The 27,593-nt window shown below is 34.5% G+C and overlaps 1 protein-coding gene across 2 annotated transcripts in view; it reads left to right on the plus strand.

Moving 5' to 3' along the window:
- Window positions 1-19,799, plus strand: part of LOC138691857 (zinc finger protein OZF-like) — a 33,335-nt gene extending 13,536 nt beyond the window's left edge. The window contains exons 3-5 of one of the 2 annotated variants that reach the window (XM_069814401.1): window positions 1-138; window positions 6,052-6,134; window positions 15,903-19,799. In XM_069814401.1, the coding sequence (XP_069670502.1) occupies window positions 1-138; window positions 6,052-6,134; window positions 15,903-16,785 (1,104 nt within the window). In that variant the 3' untranslated portion in view covers window positions 16,786-19,799. The remainder of the gene's footprint in view (window positions 139-6,051; window positions 6,135-15,902) is intronic. The other variant, XM_069814402.1, reaches the window with a different exon arrangement.
- The last annotated feature ends 7,794 nt before the right edge of the window (window positions 19,800-27,593 follow it).

The raw sequence follows: 27,593 nt of genomic DNA on the forward strand, positions 1-27,593 counted from the left end.
GAAGAGAATTTATTTGAAGCGGGCGTGACTGTGATAAAGTCGGAGAGTGCAGACCACAGCCATGATCACACATCAGAGAAGAAATCTGAGGACGTGCCATTGCCATTTCATGTCGCTATGGTGAAGTGTGAAGCTGAGGTAAGGGGAACTCATTCTGTGCGCTACCTGTTCTTCTTTTGGTATTTGACTTATATCTTATTCACAACATGAACAGTCTCTGTACCTGAGGTCTGCATCGGACGTGTTTGCTCGAGCGCCAGGTAGTTCATAGCAATATCCGATAGGTAGCGCACATGCATAATGGATAAAATTGTCGTGAGCGATAAATCCTCGAACGGTATAAGCCTAGCGTTAGACATTCGTTCTTGTTACAGTGATGAACTGTGTAGTAACATCATAGGTGTTTATCATTTCAAAACTTTTCAGTGTTTAACTAACCTCTCCATAGCACAACAACAAAACTTGCTTTAAAATGTAATATAAATGTTGTAGGTGAATGTTTTTCTTTTTCCACACAGGAGTGATTTTGTTTTTGCCACATCTGATAGATGTTATTGGATGTAAATGCAATTATTACAAACAGAGAACACAATCACGATAATGCAAGAACCGTATCAAGTTTTCTAGTAATAATAATAATAATAATAATAATAATAATAATCTCTAACAATTAGTGTACCAATCTTTGCGTCTGTAACAGTTGTGCAGCATGATTATTGCTAGTAGTCGTGTAATATTCAATGAGGTAGGCGAGACCTCATATATAATGAATATGTGATGTATTAACTGTTAGCAGTTGTCACAAACTGAGGTTGAATATGGCCATAAAGTCATTTAAATATGCGCTCCTGCAAGTATGCCTTACATTGTCTAAAGTGTATGTAGTAAGGCCGTAAAACATTACGAGAGGAGTTCGGCCGGCACCGTGGATCGTGTCCCGGCATAGCTCAGTTGGAAAGAACACTCAGCGCATAGAGCTGAGAGGTCCTGGGTTCGATTCCCGGTGCCGGTACGAATTTTTCTCGTATTAAATAGTAATAATACACATTGACTACTTCATAGTAGTCGTGTAATATTCAGTGAGGTGGGCGAGACCTCATATAATGAATATGTGATGTATGTATGGATTTATTACAGTCAGAATTACTTATCAATAACCAAACATTAAACCATTAGATTATTACATGATAGGGTACATAATGACCGACGAACGTTTTCGCCATGAATATGGCATCCTCAGGTCTCATCGAAGCAATGACACATAATGAACACCTATAATTTCTGGTTTAAATACAATCGTTAAAAATGCTTGAAAAAGTTAATATGATAGGCGGTGTAAGCATATGCAGTTAAGAACATACGTGTAACATAATAGTACATTATGCAACGAGTCTATAATGATAGTAATTAAGACGCGAGTATGTTTGTTTATGAAACGAGCACAAGCGAGTTTCATAATTTTATACGAGCGTCTTAATTACCATTATAGGCAAGTTTCATACGACTTTTTATGCTCGACCATATTTCTAACTTTAAATTATTCAGAAGTATACATTTTATTTGTATCTGACAGAAGATCGCAAGTGACCTTGTTCATAGCTCGAAATTGTGAGATGTGCGCAGACGCGAAAGTGTTGATTTTTTCCGAGGAACAATAATGTCATTGACCTTGATGTAATGCAGAGAATGTATAACCTGGAAATTGATTTAGAATTGAAAAACGAGATGACAAATTGAATTTATTTGAATATTATTTACAATTAACGCTAATTATTATAGTAACAGAACATAACCTTCTGCGACAGTATTGGATTTCCAGCCTCCGTGACGTTTCCCTCGTCTTTCGATTGCATATCCGAGAATAATCGAAAACCTGAACTTTAATGAATAGGTGTACTTTAATGACATGCATTAAAGGACTGCTACCAGGTGTATAATTACTACATTTCGGCATGGTCGAGCATAAAATTTAAAACCATACCAAGTATAGAAAAAACAAACAATGTGCTGATGGTTAAATGTACAACAAGATAAAATAATTTGACAATCTTCAATTGCAGCTGGTCATGAATCACAAAATGTAGAACATGCTATGGTATACAGCTCGCTCATGCTGCTGTTTGGAACCAAAGTCCTGTAAAATATAATGGGGAAGTGTAAAAATTTGAAATTGAAAGTTAAACAGTGAATGTTGAATTTAGAATCGTGGTTTTTAATACTTACCAAATTTGGTTGAGGAGAAGCTGACCTTACCACAATGTTGTGGCAACACAGCTGAGCTTTACAGAAATACGTCAGCATTGAAAGAAACCTATGCATCTGGCAAACCTAGTGGATTACCAAGAATTTACTTCTTTACAATTTTGTAAAGCGGGTTATTTAAGTTGGGGAATTGTTCATTAAGTAAATACGTATTACTATTATTAGAATATGTAGCTATATGGTAATCCTCTGTGGCGTTCATGTGTTTGTTATTATTAACTGTCTTTAAGCTACATTTTCGTGTGCAAGTATTAAACACAATTTTACGCATAAGAACAATGAACCAATCATCTTTCATGCAAATTGCGTCCTTCCCAGCTACATTACTCACTCATATTCTAGCACTCCAAACTTTCAATTTCAACAATATTCAGAAATATTACCACGGCAAAGAATGCACTGGTATGAACCAACCTGTGGGCATATAACTTTTTTTTTTTAACTATTTCCAGTTTTGTGTAACATGCTTTTGAATCACACATCTGTTGCAAGTATCCCCATTATATGGTAACAACAATATCAATAAAACTGCCACTGCTAATAGTAATGCAATAACGACAGGCTTAGGTAACTAACAAAACATCAATATTATAATATTACATCAGTGTCAGGGGACAGTACCATCTATATTAGGCAGAATTAAATCAACATTTTCTAAGGTAATAATAATTTATTTAATCTGACAGGATTAAGGCCATAAGGCCTTCTCTTCCATCCTACCAGATAGCACATATAAATACAAAAAAGAAATACAAACACTGATGAAAATGATACAAATTAAGTTAAAGCCCTATAGAGGGTCAACAGAGTCAGAAGTATATTATAGTGCTCCCATCGAGCTAATACAGCGAAAAGAAAGAAAACAGAGATAGCAATGACGATATTGATAACTGACAATAATAATATTAATAATAATAATAATAATAATAATAATAATAATAATAATAATAATAATAATAGTAGTAGTAGTAGTAGTAGTAGTAATAATAATAATAATAATAATAATAATAATAATAATAATAATAAATCATATTAATTTTCAATTTTACAACAGCATAGTTACAATATTTACTATATGTCATGGGTTAAGCCGAAGTTGCGCAACCTGACAGGTGTTCAACAAGCAATTCCACGAACTAGAATGTGATTTTTTAATTTAAATTTGAATTTTGATATTGTCCGACAGTCTCTGACATGGTCAGGGAGAGAATTCCAGAGGCGTGGAATAGATATGCTGAAAGATGACGAGTAGAAGGATGTTCTGTGCAGAGGAATAGAGAGAAGGTACATGTTCCGGGTTCGAGGTAGTGAAAGATAAACAAAACGAGATGCTAGGTAAGAGGGTGTGGAGGTGTGGATGATTTTAAATAGTAATAAGAGAGAGTTGAAGAATCTTCTTTCTTTAAGTGGACTCCAAGACAACAATTCTAGTGACGGTGTTACATGATCGAATTTTCTAATGTTACAAACGAATCGAACGCAGATATTGTGAACACGCTGTAGTCTATGGGTAAGATCAGTATTTAGATTCGTGAATAAAGAATCGCAATAATCGAAGTGGGGCATCACTAAAGTTTGGATCAGGTTCTTTTTAAGGCTAAGAGGTAAAACATTGGTTAAGTGTTTGAGGGAATGAATTATGGAAAAAGTTTTCTTACGTATGTAGGTCACTTGACTTTGAAAATTTAGATTTGAATCTAAATATACCCCTAAATTTTTTACTGTCTTACTATATGTAATTGTAATATTATTTATTTTTGTATTTGATACAGTGGCTAGATCTATTTTGTTTAATGCTCTTTGGTGGCCCATTATTATGCGCATTAAGATTTTAGACAGTAAATTCTATAGGATAACAAGAAAACAACTTATGACTGTTGTTTTTCAGGATGCTACATAAAATATAATTGCTTATCCATTTAATAAAGATAAGAAAATTCCGTTGAGAAATGGATTAGAAAATTCTGTATTAACATTACAATAATTGCAGAAGTGCTCATTGAAAAAGCCAATGGGTTCAGTTGACTTCAGTTTGATAGATTGCACAAAAACCTGAAAAGTGTTTGATAGAAACCCAGACTCTCAGCGAGTGATATCTTCAATATGGATGAGTCTAGTGTGCTAACTGTTCCCAATAAACTTTCAAAGATCATTTCTTCTAGAGCAGAGATACAGTGCTATCAAAAAGGAGTGCGCGATATGGCAGTAAACATTTTTAATAGCCTCCCTATGGATATAAAAATTGAAACTTAAAACATAAGATTATTTAGGGCCAAATTAAAGAAGTACCAATTTCTCATACTTTTCTATTCTGTAGATGAATTCATGACATTCAACAACATTGCATGAATGTTTCCATCTTATATCAAGTATCTATACTAACCCCTTGTATTGTACTAGTATATTGTAAAACCCTTCGTTATATATTTCGACATGAACTCGTAAGTTCGTGGTTATGATTAATTAGATTGTAGCAAACTTAGATTTGTTCCTATTGTGTTTGAAGTCAGCTACATGTTCGCTATAGGGTGTCCGGAAATTTCTTTTAGTTTGCTCTATGTATTTACTTGAAATATTTGAAATTTTATTATTATACTTATCGGACTCAACATGCCTTTGAAACTGAATAAAGGGTCTTAAAAGCTTGGTAAATTCGTGTCTTTTTAATACATCATCGTAATTCAGACATGCATGCATACATGCATACCTCCATCTTCAGTAGCAATGTCGCTATTGAAAGGAAGAGGAAAAGGAATTTTATATTTTACTGTTTTCGATTTGTGAGGCCACTCGAAAATTCTGAGAGAGAGAAAATTATTTGGAAGAATTCGATTGTCCTGCATAAGTTAATAATGATACAGATATTGATGATGGTAGTGGTGGTGGTAATCATCATCAATCACCATCCCATCACTGGTACAGGAATAGCGGAATAATAGAACTTCATGAAAATCTGCTCTAAGAACCAGTTTCTTGTACTGGGAATATATAAGAGTTTCTTCAACATAGAATTCTCAAAGACTAGTTTTTCAGGTAATGTTGCACCTGCTTTGTGTTTTTATAGTGTACTGTACTATGCAAAAGATAGTAAATATCAATACCTTAAAAACAATATACTTTGCATACTTCCACTCGGTAATGAGTTTTGGTATAATATTCTGGAGAAATTCCACAGATAGTAACAATATATTCCTATTACAAAAAAACAGTAATTAGAATAATAGTAGGTGCCAAATCTAGGGAATCGTGTAGGACTATTTTAAAAAAACTACAAATAATGCCCATGGCTTGTCAGTATATCTTTTCATTAATAATCTTCCTCGTATGTAATCGTGAAAACTTTGTAACTAATTCAACAGTTCATAGCATAAATACACGTCAAAAAAAATTACTTTCATACTCCATCGGCAAGTCTATCGTGCTATCAAAAAGGAGTGCATTATATGGCAGTAAAAATTTTTAATAGTGTCCCTATCGATATAAAAAATGAAACTCAAAACATAAGATTATTTAGGGCCAAATTAAAGAAGTACCTAATTTCTCACGCCTTCTATTCTGTAGGTGAATTCATGACATTCAATAACGCTTCATGAAATTGATACTAAAACTTTGTGTTGTACTAGTAGACTATATTGTAAATCTCGTCTGTATATATTTCATCTAGACTGTGACTATAAATTAAGACTTTATAATATTAAGTTTTTTGACTTGTTCCATATACTAGCTGTGAAGCAATGTATGAATACCATGGAATGTTAATAAATACAATACAATACTATTCTTTTTCAGAAGGATTCTAATGACTTCCACTCAGTGAAAGAAGAGCTCAAGCTAGAAGTATCAACAGAGGAGGAGGAAGATCTCAGGGAACGGTGAGTGTAGCTTCTGCACCTTTAGTTCGTCCTCGGTTTCACTTCTTTGCTGCAGTAGTGACGATCATATGTATATAACATTTTGCATGTTCATCTCCCTCATGTATGGAAATTGCAGTAGTTAGCAGCTGATTACGTAGTGGGGACTAGAATGACATACTGTATGATACTGAAACTGCTCTGTTACAAGCACTATCATCTCTTCTCTATTCTGCCTGTTACTGCTAGCGCTGTTATATTAATCTACAGTTATTTTAGCATTCTAGTGGCGGTTGCAAGAACGCATTTATTCCTTCGTTAGCCGCTAACGGACCAATAACTTGGAAAGACGCGTTGCAAGAAACATCTTTAGTGTTATTGGTCCTTTAAAGGATTCACTAACTTAGAGATCTGATTTCCCTCCCATAATAATATTTATTCCTCCTTTAGACAACAATGTTACGTACATTTTGTGTATTGGCGAGTATTTACTAATATTTTGGTTCGCCATAATGTGACCTGTAAAATATTCAGGCAGGCGATATTTTTTATAATAGGCCTATATCACGATATTAAAATAATGTTGCATATCAGTGGCTAGGAAGTGATTCCTCATATCTGTAAATTTGCAAGTAAATTAACAAAATAAACATTTTAGAAACTATTTTCACAAAATAGATAAATTTCTTCTTTAAGTTTCTGCTTTGCAAGATCTTCTACCCGAGAACAAACTATTAGTATGCTGTCCAATTTTGTGAACACAATAATAATGTAGTTAATCTAAATAATAATAATGTATTTCAACTAAATGACCGTTTTTCTAGATACAAGGATCTCTTCTTAGACTTCGATATACGGTAATTTGATTATTTATTTACTTACTTATTTATTGATTTATTTATTTACTTATATGTACAGTATATATTCACTCACTCATTCATTCATTCATTCATTGAATAGCGAAGTTTCATTCATTTCTTTATTACGGACTCTAGTTCATCGTCTCAAGACGAGGTTATGTGTTCGGTAGACTGTCTTTTTATTTTTTATAACACCAATGCACTCGTGTGCTGTTGCTAATAACAAATAGGCATATTTAGCTTTTCCACTAATGCTGGGTTGCAAGAAAACATTTATAGGTTCGTTAAACGCTACTGGTCCTATAATTGTCCATTTAGCGTGAGTAAGCATTGCAAGAACGACCTTTAAAGCTATTGGTTCGTTAAAGCACTCTGTAAACTATAGGTCGAAAATCAGAGCTGTAAACTGTTAACGAATCGTTAGCCGCCATATTGTACGTATATTTCTTGTTTTTGTATCTGACAGTATTAAGTAATTTCGTGGATATGTTATCATCAGAAGTAAGTGAAATGTAATATACATATCACAGTGATCTCGAGATTCATGTGTGTATAGGAAAAGTTTTGTGAATAAAACAATTTTATTACTGTTATAGAATCGTTTGACGTAGAGGTTATGTTTGATATGGTACGACATCTACCAAGACCAAGAATACTGAGAGGCAGATCGAATCCTCTAGAAGAATACGATAATATTGATTTTAAAGTTAGATTTAGACTATCGAAAGACACATTCATGGCTCTCTTGCATGAAATAGGGCATTATATTGGAAAACAAATCACACGTAGTAAATTGCCTTGCGCTATTACGCAATAGGAGCGTTTCAGAATGTGATAGTGGATCATATTCATGTTTATAAATCTACAGTTCGTAGAATAATAAGATGTGTGACTGCATTGCAAGAATGAGAGAACAATACATTACTATGCCTCAAGGAAATGCTGTACAAACTGTAAAACAGGATTTCTTCTCAATTTGCAATTCTTCCAAAGTTTTTGGTGCATAGACTGTAGCCATATGAAAATTCAAAGCCTAGTGGACACTTGAATGAGATGTACCGAAACAGGAAGGGTTACTTCTCTATCAATCTGCACCAAGAATCGTTGCATGTTGGCCTGGGTCAGTATTTGATGCCCGTCTTGTGCAAAGTTTGAAAACAATGACTATCTAAAAACACAATATTACCATAGCGACACGCACGCATAATAAGCGAATTATTTGCGCCGGCTACGAAGGCTCTGTCGTTTTGAATCTTTTCCGTTTAAAGATGGAATAGCTAACAGATCGTTAAATATCACATTTGCAACGACCTATACTTTAAAGACTGGAATAGTTTAAAGGTCCGTTACTTAACGAGAGAATAGCAATTTATGGAACAGGTTTCTTGCAACCCTGCATAAAACGTTTTGTTCCTGCTCTCTTTCTGGTCCGTATTAGTCTATATTTATTACAAAAAACTTTGACAACAATAAAAGCAATGCCTCACATCAGTCTAGAAGGCGATGTTAACTTATGATATCACATACTATTGCGTCACTTGTGAAATCCAAAGATGCTTGTTTAACGATCCAGTAATTAGTAGTCCGTTGGATGTCTCTTCTGCAACCCGACAATCCACTAACTTTAAAGGTACAGTAACTAATGAAGGAATACATTACAGTAGAACCTCTATTATCCGTGGTAATGAAGGGGGTGGACTGAATGGTTAATCGAAAAAATCGGATAATCCGTACCATAAAACATTTTCGTAAATTAAGTGAATAATACTTGCATTTCTTAATTTCCTCCGTGCTCTTGTGTTTAAGACGCCTGGTAGTGGATCAGAAGTTCACTCATTCAAGTCTGATTGTCAACAACGGGTTTTTAATGGGCAAGGAAATTCCTTGTAATGGCTCTCACCGGAAACATAGGAATAATAAGGTCTCGTGTTGTAGATTTACGTACTTTATACACTTTATTGTTGATTTATATTAAATCGCGCACAGTTGTAACACTAATCTCGTACTCTAATTCGAGACGAGACACAGTTTCTCTTTCCCCAAACCGCTCAATTATTTGCGTTTTTTTTTCGGTACTTAGCACAACACGTTTTCTTTTGATACTCAAGGAATATATTTTATATAGAAGTTGTACAGTACGGCAACTCTAACAGCAGATCATACTGTGTAAGTGTCAAGGTTTGTAATAATACTATCTAGAAAAAAATACATACTGGTACTAATATAACGTATAGTAGTACTTCATACATATGAAGAAGATATAGTCCCACGCTCTAATTTCCGGCAGCCAATCACGTTGCAGGTCGGCTACATTTAAACGTGTGCGTCTTGTGATTCGCTGATGAAGATGTTAAGCATTTCCTAAGGCTGGATAAATACTTAATATAATCGCCCGCCATTTCGGCTCTTTCGTTGGCGTTCGCAGAAAGCACACGAGGACATTATTTGCCGCTCAATTATTTGCTGAATTACAGTGCGTTTGATTTATTATCATAGGAGCTACGACATGATAATGTTTAACAGTGTGGCAAATAGATCCCTCGTCTCGTAGCTCAGCAACGAAAGAACAAGAATGGTGAACGATACTACCTAGACTTTATAGAGCCTTGACTTCCTAAGACGTAAGCAAAGAGGAGGAGTAACGCCGGGAATAACAGCGTCGCGACTATATAAATGTGTCTGCAACAGAAAAAGAAAAGAGAGAGACAAAGATAGTCGGATAATCCGGCAATTGATTAATACGGTGACGCAAAATCGGGGTTATACTGTATTTATAGGTCTGTTTTCTTACAACCCAGCATGCGATGTTTCACAATGCCACTCTGTGCTTTGGTTTTGATTGCTTCTTTCGCATGCTTTTCTCACTAGTCATTTTCTGCCACCAAGCTTGCAAATCTTATCTCAGCTATCTTGCTATCTATTCTCAAATCTTTATCTTTTTATTCGTCATGATCTGGCAGTAATTACGCTTCCTAATCTCGAATGAAGAAGTGTGCCTTTAAGTAGGGTTGCAAGGAGTAGTGAAGTGCATTCCATAACCTCTCCTACTCAACCCCATCCTCACCTTCCCGTGGTGCAACCTGTTTTAACAGACGAGGCTCTGGGGACCGAGTCACAGCGGTATAACTGTTCCATAAAAAATGGAGGAAATCCCGTTTCTGCATGCTGACTTTCATGGCATGCATAAGTATTTTGAAATTGGTGAAGAGTCTTGCAGTCATAAGAGTTGTCTGTAAATCCTCCCAGCTAGATCATATGGACCGCTAACCAGCGGCTAATGTGGTGCTAGTAACAGTTTGGGGGTTGCATGTAATAATATGATGCTTACGTTAAAATGGTTATAATTATTGCTACATCACTCTTCAATATCTTTATGCATGATAATTTAATAATAATAATAATAATAATAATAATAATAATAATAATTTATTTATTTAATCTGGCAGAGCTAAGGCCAATAGGCCTTTTCTTCCGCCCAGCCAGACTCTAATTCTAATTGAATACAACTGCTTACATAGTTATTACATTAATATCTAGGCCATAAAACAACATGCAAGTTGGATAAGTAATGTTAGTGTGACAATAATAAACATTGGTAAGAAATAGTGATGATAATAATAATAATAATAATAATAATAATGAGATAATTTAAATATTTATTCTGTGATATATATATATATATATATATATATATATATATATACACATACAGAGCGTTCGCCTACGGGTGGGGCCAGGAAAGCGGTCTGCCTGTGGTGTCGCTTGCGGGAATCGTCTATCCGTAAGTTGCTGCTTTCTATACTATACTCTGTAGGGTTTTAATTTTAAAAGTTTAGCAGCAGTAAAGACTGATGTTTTTGAAACACTAACTTCCTGTGCAACACGTCTTAGAGATTTATTAGGAGAGCATGTAAATGATGCACTGATTTCATCAATTTTCTCTCCCGTCAATACGCTTTGTTTTCGCTTAGGAATTGTAGCATTTATCGACCCTGTTGTCCTTAATTTGTTAACAAGACGTCTAACAGTTTCTCTACCTGAATTGGAGCACCAGGATATTTCACTTCAAATTGCCTACGCACCTCTCTACATGACTCTGTTGTCACATATGCATCATGCATAAGAACTCTCTGTTCAAACGTGAATTTTGCGTTTTGCATTGTTAAGAAATTTTACACAACACTGAATATTTAAGCAACTGTGTCAAGAAACTGCACTGTACGTGTTAAATACTGCAACATCTGGCTCACAACTGATAACTTGTCGACCTTGATTGTCGAGCATGTCTCAACAACTGCGCGCACAAAGCGGCGTATCAGTACATGCCGCATTCCTGGCCTCACCCATAGGCGAACGCTCTGCATATAACCATTAAACATTGAGAAACCTGAAACAGCTATCATTGTTAACAAGAATTGTTAGAAAAATATTTCGTTAGTCTATTCTTAAATTGGTTTGATGTCTGATAGTCCCTGACATTACTCGGTAGGGAATTCCAAAGTCGAGGAACAGCCACAGTGAAAGAAGATGAATATGAGGATGTTCGGTGGGAGGGAAGTAAAATATTCCAGACGTAAAATAATTGAATTCTGAATACACATCCTATGCAACTGAAATTTCAATGAAACGTTGCAATTGAAGGAAATAAAAATAAATTATTATTATTATTTTTGGAAAGTAGCTTCACTGAACTATTTTAAAGGCGTTGTTCCAAATTTATACTCTTTGTGGGCCTACAAATTTCTCACCAGTTTATCCACTCACGTGGATCTATGGCAGGCATGGTTCCATTCTTCCGTACTTCATCTATTCTCTGAGAAGTAAGTTCTTAGAGGGTTTCTACCAGAGTATGCTGAAAAGGATTCCCGGACTTTTGTCACAGGTATTCATGCATTTCTGTTATGTTTATTTTGGTTATGGATTATTGCTTCACCATCTTTATGAACAAAACTCTCCTCACTTCATTTGCTTGCTTTTTGGTTGCTCACTTGCTTCACGGGACTGGACTTCGATTTCAAAGTTAGAGGGTCGATTTCTAAAACACGGACGAAATCGTGGTTCCAAACCTCGGCTTTTGAACCCCGATCGAGGTCTGAATCCTTATGATTTCTAAAACGAAGTCGAGACGCGGCTTGAGAAGAAACCGAGGTTCATGGGTTTTATATATGGCAACGCAGCTTAGAATCGATTTTTATTCTTGTAAACAGTCGATATTGGAAAGGAATGAACATCGGGATTAAGTCACATTCTTTTGTTCTCAGCTAATGTGTTGTTACATTTACAAATTTACAGAATATATGTGCGTTTAAAATACTGGTATTACTTAGTATTTAATAGGGAACGGATTTTTGGGTACCAGAATGATATTGCCGAAATAATTAGCATAAATTGAGCGTTTTTATTGTAGTTTATCATTTGTTCATAACTACTACCAACATTAACTACCTGAAAACCGGGTTCTAAGGAATTAATAACCGAAATATTAACTGGATTAAAATTTCAATTGAAACGAAAATATAGTATGGTTCTATTTTCACATGTATTAGGCTAGTACTACGTGGAAAGCCCCAGTAGCATAAAACTTAAAAATAACAAGACAAAATCACGTTTGCTTTATATTTTTATAGGCCCACATCAATTTCGAGTATTAAAAACTAAGAATTAAGTTATATAGTCTAAAGGTCTGCGCACACCAACGCGGGACGCGGGAGCGAAACTTGTAATCCCACGATCGCAGCGAAATTCGTCGTTATCTTCACAACAAAGCGGGATGCAGTCGCGAATAGGATGCTTCTTGTAGTTGCCGAAGATGATCATAGGTTCGTTCATGTAGTACTACACTCTTGCTGTCACAGTAGAACCATTGTTAACCGAAACTCCGTTAAGAGAACAGACATTCTTTTTGTAATACAATATGTTCTCATTCATTACTGCGCCCTCTGTGGCTTTCACAAAGATGCGTCGTGAAAAATTTGTAAAGTTTTGTTTAACACGCATCCTCTAATACAGTGGTATTCAATCCATGATTGTCTTGATTACGTATATTAAAGTGATAATATATTTAGGCTATTTTATTATACTTGTTGATAATTATTCCATTGTATAATAGTTTTTTTTTTTTTTGCAATATCAATTCTTGTTTTTTCTTGCTTGAATAACATTTTATGTAAATCATTAGTATTATTATTGCGTCAATAACTACTGTATAATAATAATAATAATAATAATAATAATAATAATAATAATAATAATAATAATACTGTCTGAAAGTAGAAGACACCGGTAGTTCACTTTCACAATTAAAACGAATTAGAGAGAACGAAATCTGAAGGAAAAACACGGAACTGAAAACAATCAATTTTCCAAAATAAATTAACCGGATGAAGAATGTAGTTTGAAACCAACATTTTTAATTTAAGGGAAGACTCCACTGAAAATCATGAAAATTTTTCCAAATTTTTTTTAGCTATTTCACTTACACAGAATTTATATTTTCATACCCCAAATGGATTCAGCTCAATTCTGATTACAAATACTCGTATGTTTACACTTTTTAAATTAAGGCTGGAAGGGGGCGTGGAATTTAAAGAGCTGTCAAAATTGTTTTTCATCGAAGAATTCTTTTTTAAAATTTCTGATTACAAATCTAGTAACTTTTTGTTGGCTCCCTGAAGTTACTAGATGAATGTAGCGGAGGAAAATATTAATTTGCATAAATATTCATTTTATTTTCAAATCTATTTTGCTGTGTTCATTTTTGTTGATTCAACACCAACTTTCTTATGCCAAATATTAATCAATCTGGAAGAAATTTTTACTGCTAGTATTTATGAGGTAGCTGCATGTTTCTATGAATTTATTTTGTGAGAAATGCTGCTAGTTTATTTTATTAATAAAATAAACTAGCAGCATTAAGAAAAATATTAATAGAATAAACTAGTAGCATTTCTCACAAAATAAATGCATAGAAACCTGCAGCTACCTTATAAATACTTGCAGTAAAAATTTCATCCAGATTGATTAATATTTGGCATAAGAAAGTTGGTGTTGAATCAACAAAAATGAACACAAAAAATAGATTTGAAAATATAATAAATATATACACATATAATCTCTGCAAAAAAATAATATACTGTAACAGGTATTTACTTTGATATACAAATAGGAAACTGATAACTAATAAATATTTTATAGAACACAATACGTAGGCTACCTACAGCGTGGATTATTGGTTATGACTGAGTTATGATTTTCTCTTGGTCTTTAGGGAATCTGAAGAACGATAAATTCGGAGATTTAAATTTGTTGTAACTGCAATTTTCGTCATTGCACACATTGCCTTTATTCCGACGCATGATTAAAACGTTTATAACATCTCGCATCCCTTTAAAGCACGTGCTGGCTGTATCAACCCTATGACCAGTGCCTTGCCTGCCGCTTGGGCGCTAGTGTCGCGAATGTTGGCAAAAAAAGTGTTGAAGTTGCGCGACTGTAAGTATTAGACTGTGGTAGAACGCTGCAGTCCCGCCATCTAGGTGTGATTGTGTCGCTGCGGTGTGAATGGATTCATATCCCGCTGTAGTCACAATAATTCGCGTCGGTTTCGTATTCGCTACCGCTCCCGCGTCGGTGTGCGCAGACCTTTATGGGCATAAATTTATAATTAATATAAAATATATCGTACTTCCCTGAAATCAACAAGAAGGTGTAAAAAAAAATTGTCAACCCGCTGCCTCTTGCACTTCGTTGCAGATTATTATTTAGCGTTGTTGCTCAATTTTGTGTTGATTCCTTCGAAAATCGAAATATTCGTCTGAAATTATCGTTGTTATATAGTTACAAAGGATTATCCCTGTCACTCATCACTCTAATCTGGTGATTTAATAGCGTAGAGACAAATTCTCATTTGATAATCATCCAGCTGATCTACTACCTCCATCTTATGTACATGAAGCCGTAGTTTTAAACCTACCCCAGCCGTGGTCTCTGCTTCAGACCATGGTTTCGAGCCATGGCTCACAAAAATGAAAAAGATCTCGTTTTATAAATCCAAATGGAGTTTAAAGCATGGCCGGGTCTAGACCTTGTTTTAGAAATCGTCCCAGACTGTTATGAACCATTTTGCCGCTTTTATGTTCTTTTTCACAATGTAATGAGTGCATCGCTAGAATGTGCTTCTTGTCTCCAGTGTTTAGATGTGATTGCTATTTCCAACTAAAGATTGAAATAGAAGTAAACAAAACCGAAATGTATTACTCCGCAATCGCAAGCTAGCTACCAAAGCAGCCACCAGGGCGCATTATTTTCAGCAAGTGAGCACGCAGGGCAGCCATTTCAACACATTCATTGAACTAACACGTAAAATGCTCACAGAGGGTTAATATTTATTATTTCTCTACTGGGAATAGTGGATTTTCATTTTCTGTAGATTCGTGATTAAATGTTATTCTTTGAAGAGTGGAGAATTTCTTAATTCTACAGAAATTTAATTGAGGTTGGCAACACTGAGTCTCTCACTGTGTTATACCAGCTGTGCTGATGTGCTCTGTGAAGCTGCAAGTCACCTTGGGAGGGATTTAATGCCTATTACGCATGCGCGTTGCCACAATACACGTTACAATGATTTAACACGCAATGTCTGAAACTACTAATATAAACATGTTGTTTAAATCGTAAGAAAGTGTTCTTACAAGCATGTTTAATTCACTCGTATTCCATGTATATTATACATTTTATTATTTTAGAAGGAACTATTTTAATATGAGGAAGAAGATGACAAGCATGAGTTTGGAGGCATTGTGCGTCCAATAACCAATCAGGAACCATTATGCCACGTGCATTTGTTTACATTTACTTCAATCTTGAGCTGGAAAGAGAGTAGAGTCATATATTATGGTGTGGATGCTAATTTTACTCCTGTATTGATCAGATTAACGGTACATTCTCATCATAGCATTGGAGTTACACACAAACATGAAGAGGAGGTTGTGATAGTCCAACATCCAGAAAATATATCTCAAGAAATATCTGTTTGTGAGAATACTAACAGCTGTGGAAAAGCTAACAATTTATTCACCAGAGAAGACTACTTGAAGACTCAGCCTAACAGCAACGGACATAGCAGCGTCACATTCAAGTGTAACATGTGTAGTAAAGTTTTCTCAACTAGCGAGTTGTTGGGATGTCACATGCTGACACATACAAGAGACGAGCCTTTCAAATGTGATGTCTGTGGGAAGTGTTTCGCCTTATGCAAAACTCTAAAATATCATTTACGTATCCACACGGGCGAGAAGTCCTTCAAATGCGATATCTGTGGAAAGTGTTTTTCTCAGTCCGGACATCTTATAAATCATACGAGACACCATACCGGCGAAAAGCCGTTCATGTGCGATGTGTGCAGTAAGTGTTTCGTAACAAAATCCGATCTGAAAAGTCACTTACGTCATCACACAGGCGAAAAGCCTTTCAAATGTGATGTTTGTGGTATGTGCTTCTCACAGAGTGGACACTTGAAAAATCATTCACGTCGCCACACGGGCGAGAAACCATTTAAATGCCATCTCTGTGGAAACTCTTTTTCGCAAACTGGACATCTGAAATATCATTTGCGGCAACATACCGGCGAAAAGCCATTCAAGTGCAGTGTATGTGATAAGTGTTTCATAACAAAATCTGATCTAAAAAGTCATTTACGTCATCACACCGGCGAGAAGCCATTTGAATGTGATGTTTGTGGAAAGCGATTTTCACAGCGTGGACACCTGAGATATCATTCACTTCTCCACAAAAGCGAGAAGCCATTCAAATGAGATATCTGTGGAAACTATCAATGCGTGATGTGTGACTATATATTTCTGGAAATGATTGTGCCAGCCTTGAACTATGTTAGTTGTCAATGTTGTACTATTATATATTTGAAATGGGAATCTTGCGGACATTACTTTTAGATGTTTCTCGAAATTATCACTACCAGTTTTAAATCTACAGAGGTACATTATGGCGTCACTTTTACTCTTAAGTCATGGTTTCTACGGAAGTGTATAATCCCTATTATTAAAAAAACGAACAATCATTTTAAATGTTATATTTTTTAGTATTACTATTATTCTGGAGCTATAGTACATAGATGGACGGTTCAGAGGACAATTCAAGTAAGTCATAAAAGTATGAAAATTCTAGTTACAGAATACAAACACAAAAATACATTTTTTTTATACACAAATCATGTTGCAACTAATACATTTGACTCTAAGGTTGAAAAGTGAAATCACCTTGTGACTGTGGCGACTTCAACTAAAAAATCTAACAAAGTACATCTTTCGTGCTCTAAATTTTCTTAACAAATTAAACTGTACGTTAAAATCGATTTTACCATTTGTCTCTATATCTTCTAATCACAGCATTCGTCATTTTCTTCCGCACTTTCAAGTTCTTTTTGGCTTTACTGAGGTAGCGGTACATTTATTTCTTGACCGGTAGTCCTCGGTTCTTCATCAGATACCGTAAGAGAGCAATAGTATCTGTACTTCAGCAGATCCAACATGTCTGCCTTTTTCCTGGGTTTTATAGTCTGACCAGTGCTGTAGTTGGGCTGGTATGCTTTACTGTCTAAAATAAAAACTCGCTGTCACCGTACCAGAAAAAACATACACCGGAAAACATATTAATTATGTTTAAATAGTATTTTATATACTTTGAAATGGAGGATATTAGTTATTTGAAGAACATTTTGATTTTGATAGCCTATCTGGCATAAAAGTAACGGCTAGCATCTCATATCCTTTGCTTAAGGGAAGAGGATGGTATTTTTTAAAACTTCTTTACTATTTCGTGTAAAATATTAATTTTTGTGTGTAGAGGGCTCATAGCTGTAACAACTCAACCAAAAATAAATATAAAAAAAAATTATTTGGGGGCGCAGATTTGAAAAAAATATATATATACCAAATGCAGGATTTTACTAAAACCTATATAATCTAAACCATTTTTAAAGGTAGATTCATCCAGTTTTTTGCAATGTACTTGCAAAGGCTTGCTCTACAAACTGTCTGTAACAGAATTTTTATTTTAGTCCCTACGTTTGTAAAATAAACAATTAAAATTTAATAACACTTTTCTGAGTTCCTTTCTTGCAAACAAACGGACGTAATTTTAAAATGAAATGAATTAACAAAATTCTGTTACAGAGAAAGGTTTCCTAATAATTTAAAGAATTTGTGTTCTAAATTTTATGCATGTATCTTTAATAGTTCAGAAATTATATCCATTTTTGTCTGGCAATGTAGCAAAAAAAAAATGAAGTTACTGGAAACCGATAAAAGCGGGTGTGAGATTTAAAAATCCATAGTGCAGGAAGTTAAAAAAATGGCGTCTCAACATCCGATAAGGGCATAAATACCCACGAAATGTTATGCAATGCATTCCACACATATCAAAGAGTATTTTAAACAAAAGAAATTTTTTTTTTTAATTCAATTTACCGGAAACAACAGTAAAAGGGGACGAGTAATTTAAAAATTCATAACACAGGAAGTTTAAAAATGGCGTTTCAACATCTGATAAGGGTACAAATACCCACAAAATATTATGCTGTGCATTCCACATATATCACAGGGTATTTCAAAGAAAAAAAAATTTTTTTATTTACTCACTTTTTCACCAAAAAATACCATCCTCTCCCCTTAAACGCTTGTCAATTCGTTGTTATATCGAACACTATGTCTGGCACTTCAGGAGTAGTTGTGATTTGTTAATTTCAACTTGTATACCGCAGTGGTATTTGTATAAGTAATTAACACTAACTTTATGGCATGTTGCCTCGATAAATCTGCTACATTGATTCGCTAATTTCAAAACTTGCTAGATGCCTTCGCACGTCACTAATTTTATGATGTGGCGCCTCAAGAATTCTGCAGTGCTGATTCGTTAATTTTAAAACTCGTTCAGATGTAATGCTGGCAGTTTGCTAGATGAGGGAAATATTGTTACTTTTCGTGCGTTTATGAATCTTGAGTCAGTTACATATTATAGATTCTATCCCAGTTTCAACTGAAGAATGTGAAAGAGCATTACTGTAATGAACGATATCTGCACTAAGAAAGGAATACTCTTCCAGTAAAAGATGTTTTTAAGTTTTGGCTAGAATTCTGATACACCACAAACCACAAGTAAGACTATAAAAATGTAGTTTATACAATATTTAATATTTAGAAGAATTGTCAATCACTTTGTCGTTATTAATAACCGCAAAAATTGCCAAAGACTGCAGCCATATTTTCATTTATTGTCTTGTTTTTATCGCCAACACGCACTTAGTTTATAATACATCAACAATTAACGTTTGGTACGACCGCGAACGTAATTCCATCGACACACACTTATATTGTAAAATTAATTTGCATTGAAAATCGGCATTAGCACAAACACGTGTTCTGGATAGTGGGCCTCTGCTTGACAGTTAATTACAGTGTTGCCGACGTATGGCTCCAGCTTGTAGCTGAAGAAGGCTCTGAGTATTTAGATCCATCAGAATACATTTCCCATACTGAATACGATCCCTGTTTTCATACAATTTTCGATACGTATTGAAATCGATCTGAGTACGGAAGCTGAAGTTTGGAAAGCAGTTATGTTGGTTAACATGTCATCGACATATAAGAACAGTCTAGTATATACAGCAGACGTCTCAATAGGGCCTTCACGGAGCATATCCTCCTCTCTCATTTTTAATGTAAGAGTGCAACAAGATGCGGGAGCAGTTCGTGTATCTCCGGATGACGTCACTGACCGCGCCGTTTGAATGTATAGATAGACATCTCCAACCGTTACGACATAACAGTCAGTCATTGTGTTGTAATCTTCAAAGTTAAAGAGGTGAAAATGGCGCTTACAGATGTAACAAATAAATTTAAATCTCAGCAGAGATTTTTTCAAGACAGTTGGGAGGTGGATTTCTTAATAAATCGAGTGTCAGTGATATTGCGGAATGCTTGGTTTGTGGGGTGAAGTTATGTTGTAAGAAAAAGTACAATTTTCAACGGCATTACAAAGTTAAGCATGAGGCCATGTACTCAGGAATTCAGGGCACAGAGCAAATGCTTCTAGTTCAACGTTTAAAATCAGCAAAACACCTAGGCAGCTCATCTGTGGATTCAAAATTTTCATCGGTAAGTTACTATTTATTTTCTTTAGAATCTGATGAAATGTCACTTTCCACGGTGGTCACTTCGTTTTTAAGTAGAGAAATTGAAATTCGATCTCTAACCTAAGGGTTGGGAAAGAGAAGAGTTTCAAAATAAAAATGTCAATGATTTAAAATTACACAACCGATTTTTATAGGACTTTACCATTGGCTTCGTTCTAATCTTCAGTGTGTTATCGACTATGTTTTATTTGTAAAATTTTACTCCAAAGGAGCAGAAAGGGATGGATAATCTCATTTCCTCCAATCTTGATGAAATCTGATACCTGGAAATTTTTTTAATTGTAAAATAGGAACAGGACATTAATTTATCAATGCGTGAACATGAATATTCAAAATTACAGTAAATAAAGTTTCACTTTTTCAACAACTCGCTCAACTCAATTGGCTCTCATTGGTCTGAAAGTGTACCTAATACAGTATATTCTTGTTTATTTGTACTCGTGACTATCAAAGTCATCGTCAGTTACAAAGCAGACTTATACAGAATACTGTATTCTATACTTTTCAGGAATCAGCATTGAAAGCTAGTTATGCCGTCGCTCATATTATAGGTAGAACTGGAAGACCTTTTACAGAAGGTACATTCGTAAAAGAATGTCTGTTAAAAGTCGCAGATATTATGTGTCCTGAAGTGACATCATGTTTTCAGAGGATATGTTTGTCACCAAACACAGTGGCTGACAGGATAGAAGAATTAGGTGAAAATATCAATAGCCAGCTTCGAGATTGTTGTCAGTGTGCTGTGTTCATCAGGGGAGTTGAAGATGATTTGTCAGTCATGGAAGAGTTACTTGACTTGATACCCCTGACTGACACAACAGGTGCAGACTTATTTGAATGCATTGTGGAGATGGTCGACAAGTATGAACTACCTTGGGACAGGTATATTTTAATACTTTAATTTATATTTCAACGAACATTTTAATGAACATTCAATAATCAATGTATTTCCTTGATTTTAATTCAGATAAAGTTATAATTAGGTTTCAAATTGACTATTACACTCTTACTACGTCATACTACTTTTGACCAATAAAACGGTACGAAAGGACGTATTTCAACCAATCATGGCTGCTTATCGCACAATTTTATCGCGTCCCTAGCATTTGTTTAATTTGATCGCGTCCCTAGCATTTGTTTAATTTTATCGCGTCCCTAGCATTTGTTTCTTTGTTTGCCAACATTTGAAACTGCGCTGGTCTGGACGTGAAAAATATATATATATATATATATATATATATATATATATATATATATATATATATATAAAATTACAAACCATTCCAGTTGATGCACAGCAGTTTCAAATATGACTCGCATTGGCATTCAAGAACAAGAATTAATAAAAATCACTGATCATACCTATGCATCTTCTGAAATCCGATTTACAAATAAATGAAGAGCACCATTCGGAAATCCTGAATAAGTTGAATACACCATGTAGGCCTAAATCAACGAGTTCCACTTCTATTACGCACACGTCCAATATAACATCAATTGAACCACCAACCACATTCAAATTTGAAAATTGTACATTCAATAATTATTCCTTTTAAAATTATTCTTTCGGAAATTCTGAATAAGTTGAATACACCATGTAGGCCTAAATCAACGAGTTCCACTTTTATGCACACGTCCAATATAACATCAATTCAACCACCAACCACATTCAAATTTGAAAATGGTACATTCAATAATTATTCCTTTTAAAATTATTCATGTTTATTTTTTATGTCATCGTCGTTAATTAAAACTTTTCTAACACTTGTGTACAGTATATTAGTTAGGTTATGTTATAGCTCCTGCTATATGATATTATGGATAGTCATGTATCAGAGATTGTTTAATATTAAGATTTATTGAAAATCATCTGTCAAGTGACGTTGATTACTGGGATTCGGATAATTGAAGTGGAATGTTGCAATTTTTATAAAAATGAAACTGAATCAACAAAGCCTTCTTGACTAGTAACATCGTCATCGTGTATAACAGATCGAGAACTTCTCGACGACAAGGCATTGCTCACTACTGCCATCTAGCATGCATCTAGCGTAATATTTGTAATGTTGAGATGGTACAATAATACATTTGAAGACAGTTGTATTTTCGTAAGTCAATTAATATTTTATTGTATTGGAGTACTTCGTTACTTCTAATCTTTTTATACTTTCTTCTAATCGTGTAATAGTCAATTAAATCCCACTCGAGTTTTGATTTTCTCTAGATAAATCTGCTCGTGTTCCACTCGCAGATATATCGATAAAATCAAAACGTCTAGTGAGATTACTGTTGATAACCATATTTTGTCAATTGGGATTATAGCAATTATTATTTTATTAATTTTAGGTCAGTATGTGTAGCAACTGACGGAGCACCAGCAATGAAGGGCACCGAAAAAGGTCTTATTGGTCGACTGAAAGAATAACTCGGCAATCAAAATGTTACTTTCATACATTGTTTTCTGCACCAAGAGTCCCTTTGTGCGAAATCTGTGAAAATGTCTCATGTGATGGAGCTGTCGTAAAAGCCACCAATTTGATAAGAAGTCGTGCGTTAAGCCACCGCCACTTTAGGCAATTCCTAAGGCTAGCGAGGAATGATTACAGTGACATACCATATTACACTGAAGTTAAGTCGTGGAGCTCTTGTCTCTCGTTTTTTTGACCTGAGGAAGGAAATAAAAGAGTTCTTGGAGGAAATTAAAAGTCCTCTCCCTGTACTGGCCGATAACGAATGGATACAAGATCTAGCCTTCCTCAGCGACATTACAGGACACCTTAACTCCCTAAACCAGAGCCTCCAAGGAAAGAACATACTTATTACGGCAATGTATGAACAAATAAAAGCTTTCATAGAGAAAATAAAACTATGGGAGTTGCAAGTTTCAGTGGGTAATTGTTACCATTTCACTAATCTAAAGTCGTTAAGTAATTTGAATCAAGATCAGTGTAACAAATATAGTGAAGTGCTGAAGGACTTGAAGAAAGAATTTGAGACCAGATTTAATGACTTCACTCTCCTGGAAAGAATGTTCAATGTATTTATAACGCCTTTCCTGATTCAGCCCACCGACGTGCCGGAGGAACTACAGATTGAGTTAATTGAAATGCAAAGCAGCACAGTTTCCCGACAATGAGACCGCAAGAATTCTACAGTCTTCTCGGAAAGCACAGTTTTCCACGGATACGAAATGTTGCAATAAGAATTGTTGCTATGTTTGGCTCCACTTATACCTGCGAGCAATTCTTTTCCCTAATGAAGATTGCAAAGTCGAAGCATAGATCACGCATGACACAAGCCCATCTCATTAATACTCTCCGTCTGATGGCAACTCAATCGTTATCTCCAGACGTAGATGAAGTTATAGTGAGAAAAAATAATTGTAGCTGAGAGCAGCATAACAATGCAGTTTATTGGACAGGAATAGAATTATATGCATTTAAACAACTGTCACCAATATGTTTTATAGAATGTTAATTGTCTTAAATTCCCTGTATGTTATAATATTTTAATGATGTTGACAGTTCGGATTGAAGTAATTCTCAAGCAAAGATAGTTGTTTCCTGTTGTTTAGTCAACTATCCGAAGACAGGTCTTAACCTCTCAAGTGGTACCAAGAAGGCACCACTTATGAGGCAACTAGGCCAGGAGATAATGGAGTAAGGTAGCCAGTTCATTTCCCCCTAGAAGGTAGTTAAGAGTACAATTTAATTTACTAGCACTTTTACTCAGAACAATGTGTTTAAAAATGAATTTATGAGATAATATATTAAGTCTTTCAATACCAGTATTGTATTTTGTTGTATGTTAAATTTTAAGCATTTGAATACGTTTCAATTTAAAATAATCGTTTGTAAATTCCTAAGATGTTTTAATTATCTTTTTAATATATTAAAAACATAAGAAAACATATTTCACTTCTGTTGTATTGAATATATTAATATTGATATATCGTAAGATTACGTACTTTAACAACCAACAAGTTTCATTGTAATTTAATCATTATTTAATTGAATTTTATTTTATTAAATATATAAGTTTAAAAGAAAAGAGATATGTAAAACCATTTAGCCAGGAATGAACTATTGTGCTTAAATAATTACGCAACATGTATTGTTTTTCATGCTTGATGATCTTATTTATAGTCACTGACATATCATTAGATAATAAGTTATTATTATTATGATTATTATTACTGCAAACTACTTAAGAAATTTATTCCGAAAACAGCCGACTAATGTACTGTTTACGTACAGGTCAAAAAGTGTAGTTCTGTAGCATTTCTCCCGCGACAGTTACAACTTAGCTCGCTCACGCTTGTAACATGAATATCATCGGCTATCTTCGGTATTGAGCTTATCTGTCCAGCTGACTACGTTATCTGAACTTGCTCCCTATGACAGATTCTGTGCGTTGCCCTTGAGACGCCTGATATACAGTAACGTAGGAAATATGCATCCATAGATGGTTGCTAACCACTAGGATCGCTACTGTGGCCTCATTACAGACAATGCGAAATAGTACCATCACAGTCTATTGTTCCTAGTACCCTCAACAACTCAAGCTTCGTGACTGTATATACTATTTTATTGTATTTATTAACATTCCATGGTATTCATACATTGCTTACAGCTAGAATATGAAACAAGTCAAAAAACTTAATACTATTATAAAGTCTTAATTTATAGTCACAGTCTAGATGAAATATATACAGAAGAGGTTTACAATATAGTCTACTAGTACAACACAAAGTTTTAGTATCAATTTCATGAAGTGTTATTGAATGTCATAAATTCACCTACAGAATAGAAGGCGTGAGAAATTAGCTACTTCTTTAATTTGGTCCTAAATAATCTTATGTTTTGAGTTTCATTTTTCATATCGATAGGGAGGCTATTAAAAATTTTTACTGCCATATAATGCATTCCTTTTTGATAGCATGATAGACTTGCCGATGGAGTATGAAAGTCATTTTTTGACGTGTATTTATGCTATGAACTGTTGAATTAGTTACAAAGTTTTCACGATTACATGCGAGGAAGATTATTAATGAAAAGATATACTGACAAGCCATGAGCATTATTTGTAGTTTTTTAAAAATAGTCCTACACGATTCCCTAGATTTGGCACCTACTATTATTCTAATTACTCTTTTTTGTAATAGGAATATACTGTTACTATCTGTGGAATTTCCCCAGAATATTATTCGAAAACTCATTACCGAGTGGAAGTATGCAAAGTATATTGTTTTTAAGGTATTGATATTTACTATCTTTTGCATAGATCTAATAGCAAAACAAGCTGAATTTAGTTTGGGGGTAATTTCTTTAATATGATTTTTCCAGTTTAACACATTATCGATTTTTAAGCCAAGAAATTTGTTTGTTGTTGTTTCTAATAGGGATCTATTGTTAATTATTGCGCTAGAAATTTGCGACGTTGAATTTGGACAGGATTTAAATTGAATTATGTTAGTTTTGTTACAATTTAATACTAATTTATTGACTGAGAACCAGTCACATATTTTGAAGAGAATTTCCTCTGTTGAAGATTGGAATGTGTTGGAGTTATTGGCTGTAATTACTATACTTGTGTCCTCTGCACTAGACTGTGATATTAGCGTGTTGGTCACTCCGTAGCCATTAGCTGTAAACAATGTTGCGTTTTCCAAATGACGCAAATGAAAATGTAATATTCTGGCTGTTAATGAATAATGGTAATATTAGCGTTTAGGAAAACACGAAACATTATGTTTTACAACACTCTTTTTCAACATATCGCCCTCACTGTTGGTAAAACAGTTGACACATCAAACAAATGACGATCGGCCACGTGCTTAGCGTATTGAGATCGTATTGAATATCATACCCGTTTTCATGGAACTCAATTCGAATTGAATACGATCCGATCCAACTTTTTAGGTGTATCGACTTGAGACTCAGATTGAATTGAATCTCGGCTTTCATGAAGATTTCAATATGGTACTGAATACTCCATGAAAACGTAGTGAATGTCTTGTCCGGCATCGTGGAAGTCAAGAGTAAATTTGAGTGGCTAACGTGGATTAACCACTGAACCACTTGGTCGAGATGATACCACATTCATGTATGTATGCTCTAACTTCCATTAAACTGTGATAAATCTGTGTAAATAATGTTTGAGTTGTCAATAAAAATCTTTATAAACACTATTAAAAGTATATCAACCAGCTCATCTCATGTGATGTATAGTGATGTATCCACGTATATTGTGGCTGATAACTCTTCTGCTTGCTTTTAATAATTCAGCTTCCACAATTCTAAATCTAGAAGAGAGGTAAGTATACCTATTCCTTCTGAGGATGTTGCCAGTTTGATGATCTTATCAATAATTCACTGTTCTACAAGGGTCATTTTTCTTATATGAAAATATGTGTTTCCAATGGATTCTCATATGGAAAATTCAAATCTGAAATCAGAAATTCGCTATCAATCTTAGTTTTTTAGTTATACGAGAATATACGTCTCATTTAACTGACATTTTAAGTTTGTGGTAAGGATGGTGAGCTTTGCTTAACAACAGTTGCCAACAGTTAATTTTTTTCTTCATTTGTTTTCATTTTTAAATTGTGGCATTCCTGTTGCTAGAAAAATTTTATGATAATAAGCAAGTCATTGTTACAGGATTTAAAATTGAGTTTTATAGCTCGTTAAACTGGCATTATTTGGATGGTGGAGACATTCCTTATCATGTGAGTAAATATTCATTTTTAACCATAATATTCCGACATCTGTGGTATATAAAATATGTAAAACTTTACATGTTTCTCTTTTACACAAACCTCTTAAATCATAGAAGTAAAATGGATTCTAACAGAGAGAGAAAAATCTTCAGTTAAACTGGAATTCTTGTGAGGAAGTGAGTATTGTGTTTACATGAAGTATTGTTTCTGCATATGCGCAATTCAACTCATGATGACATTCTGCAATGATGTTTGTGACCTAATGAATACTTTGAAATTCAAATACGAGCCACAGGAGTGGAGACGTTTTATAGATGCCTCAAAATACAGTCTAAAGGGAGTTCTCCTCCACAATGGGAACATAATGCCTTCTGTCTCAGTTGCTTATGTAAGTATGACTAAAGAGTCATATGATATTTTGAAAAATATGCTGAGATTAATCAAGTATAATGAGCACAAGTGGAAAATATGTGGTGATTTGAAAATAGTTGCCATGATATTAGGTAGGCTACACCAAATATGGATGTTTTCTATGTGGGTGGGATACTCGCGATAGGAATTCCCATTATAAAAGAGAGATCTAGCCTGAACGTAAGTGGAAATTTGGAGAAAAAAATATACTGAATGAGAAATTGGTAGCCAATGAAGATGTTCTGCTGCCCCCTCTTCACATCATGCTAGGCCTTATTAAA

The sequence above is a fragment of the Periplaneta americana genome, chromosome 16, assembly GCF_040183065.1.
Source record: "Periplaneta americana isolate PAMFEO1 chromosome 16, P.americana_PAMFEO1_priV1, whole genome shotgun sequence".
NCBI classification, from domain to species: Eukaryota; Metazoa; Arthropoda; class Insecta; order Blattodea; family Blattidae; genus Periplaneta; species Periplaneta americana.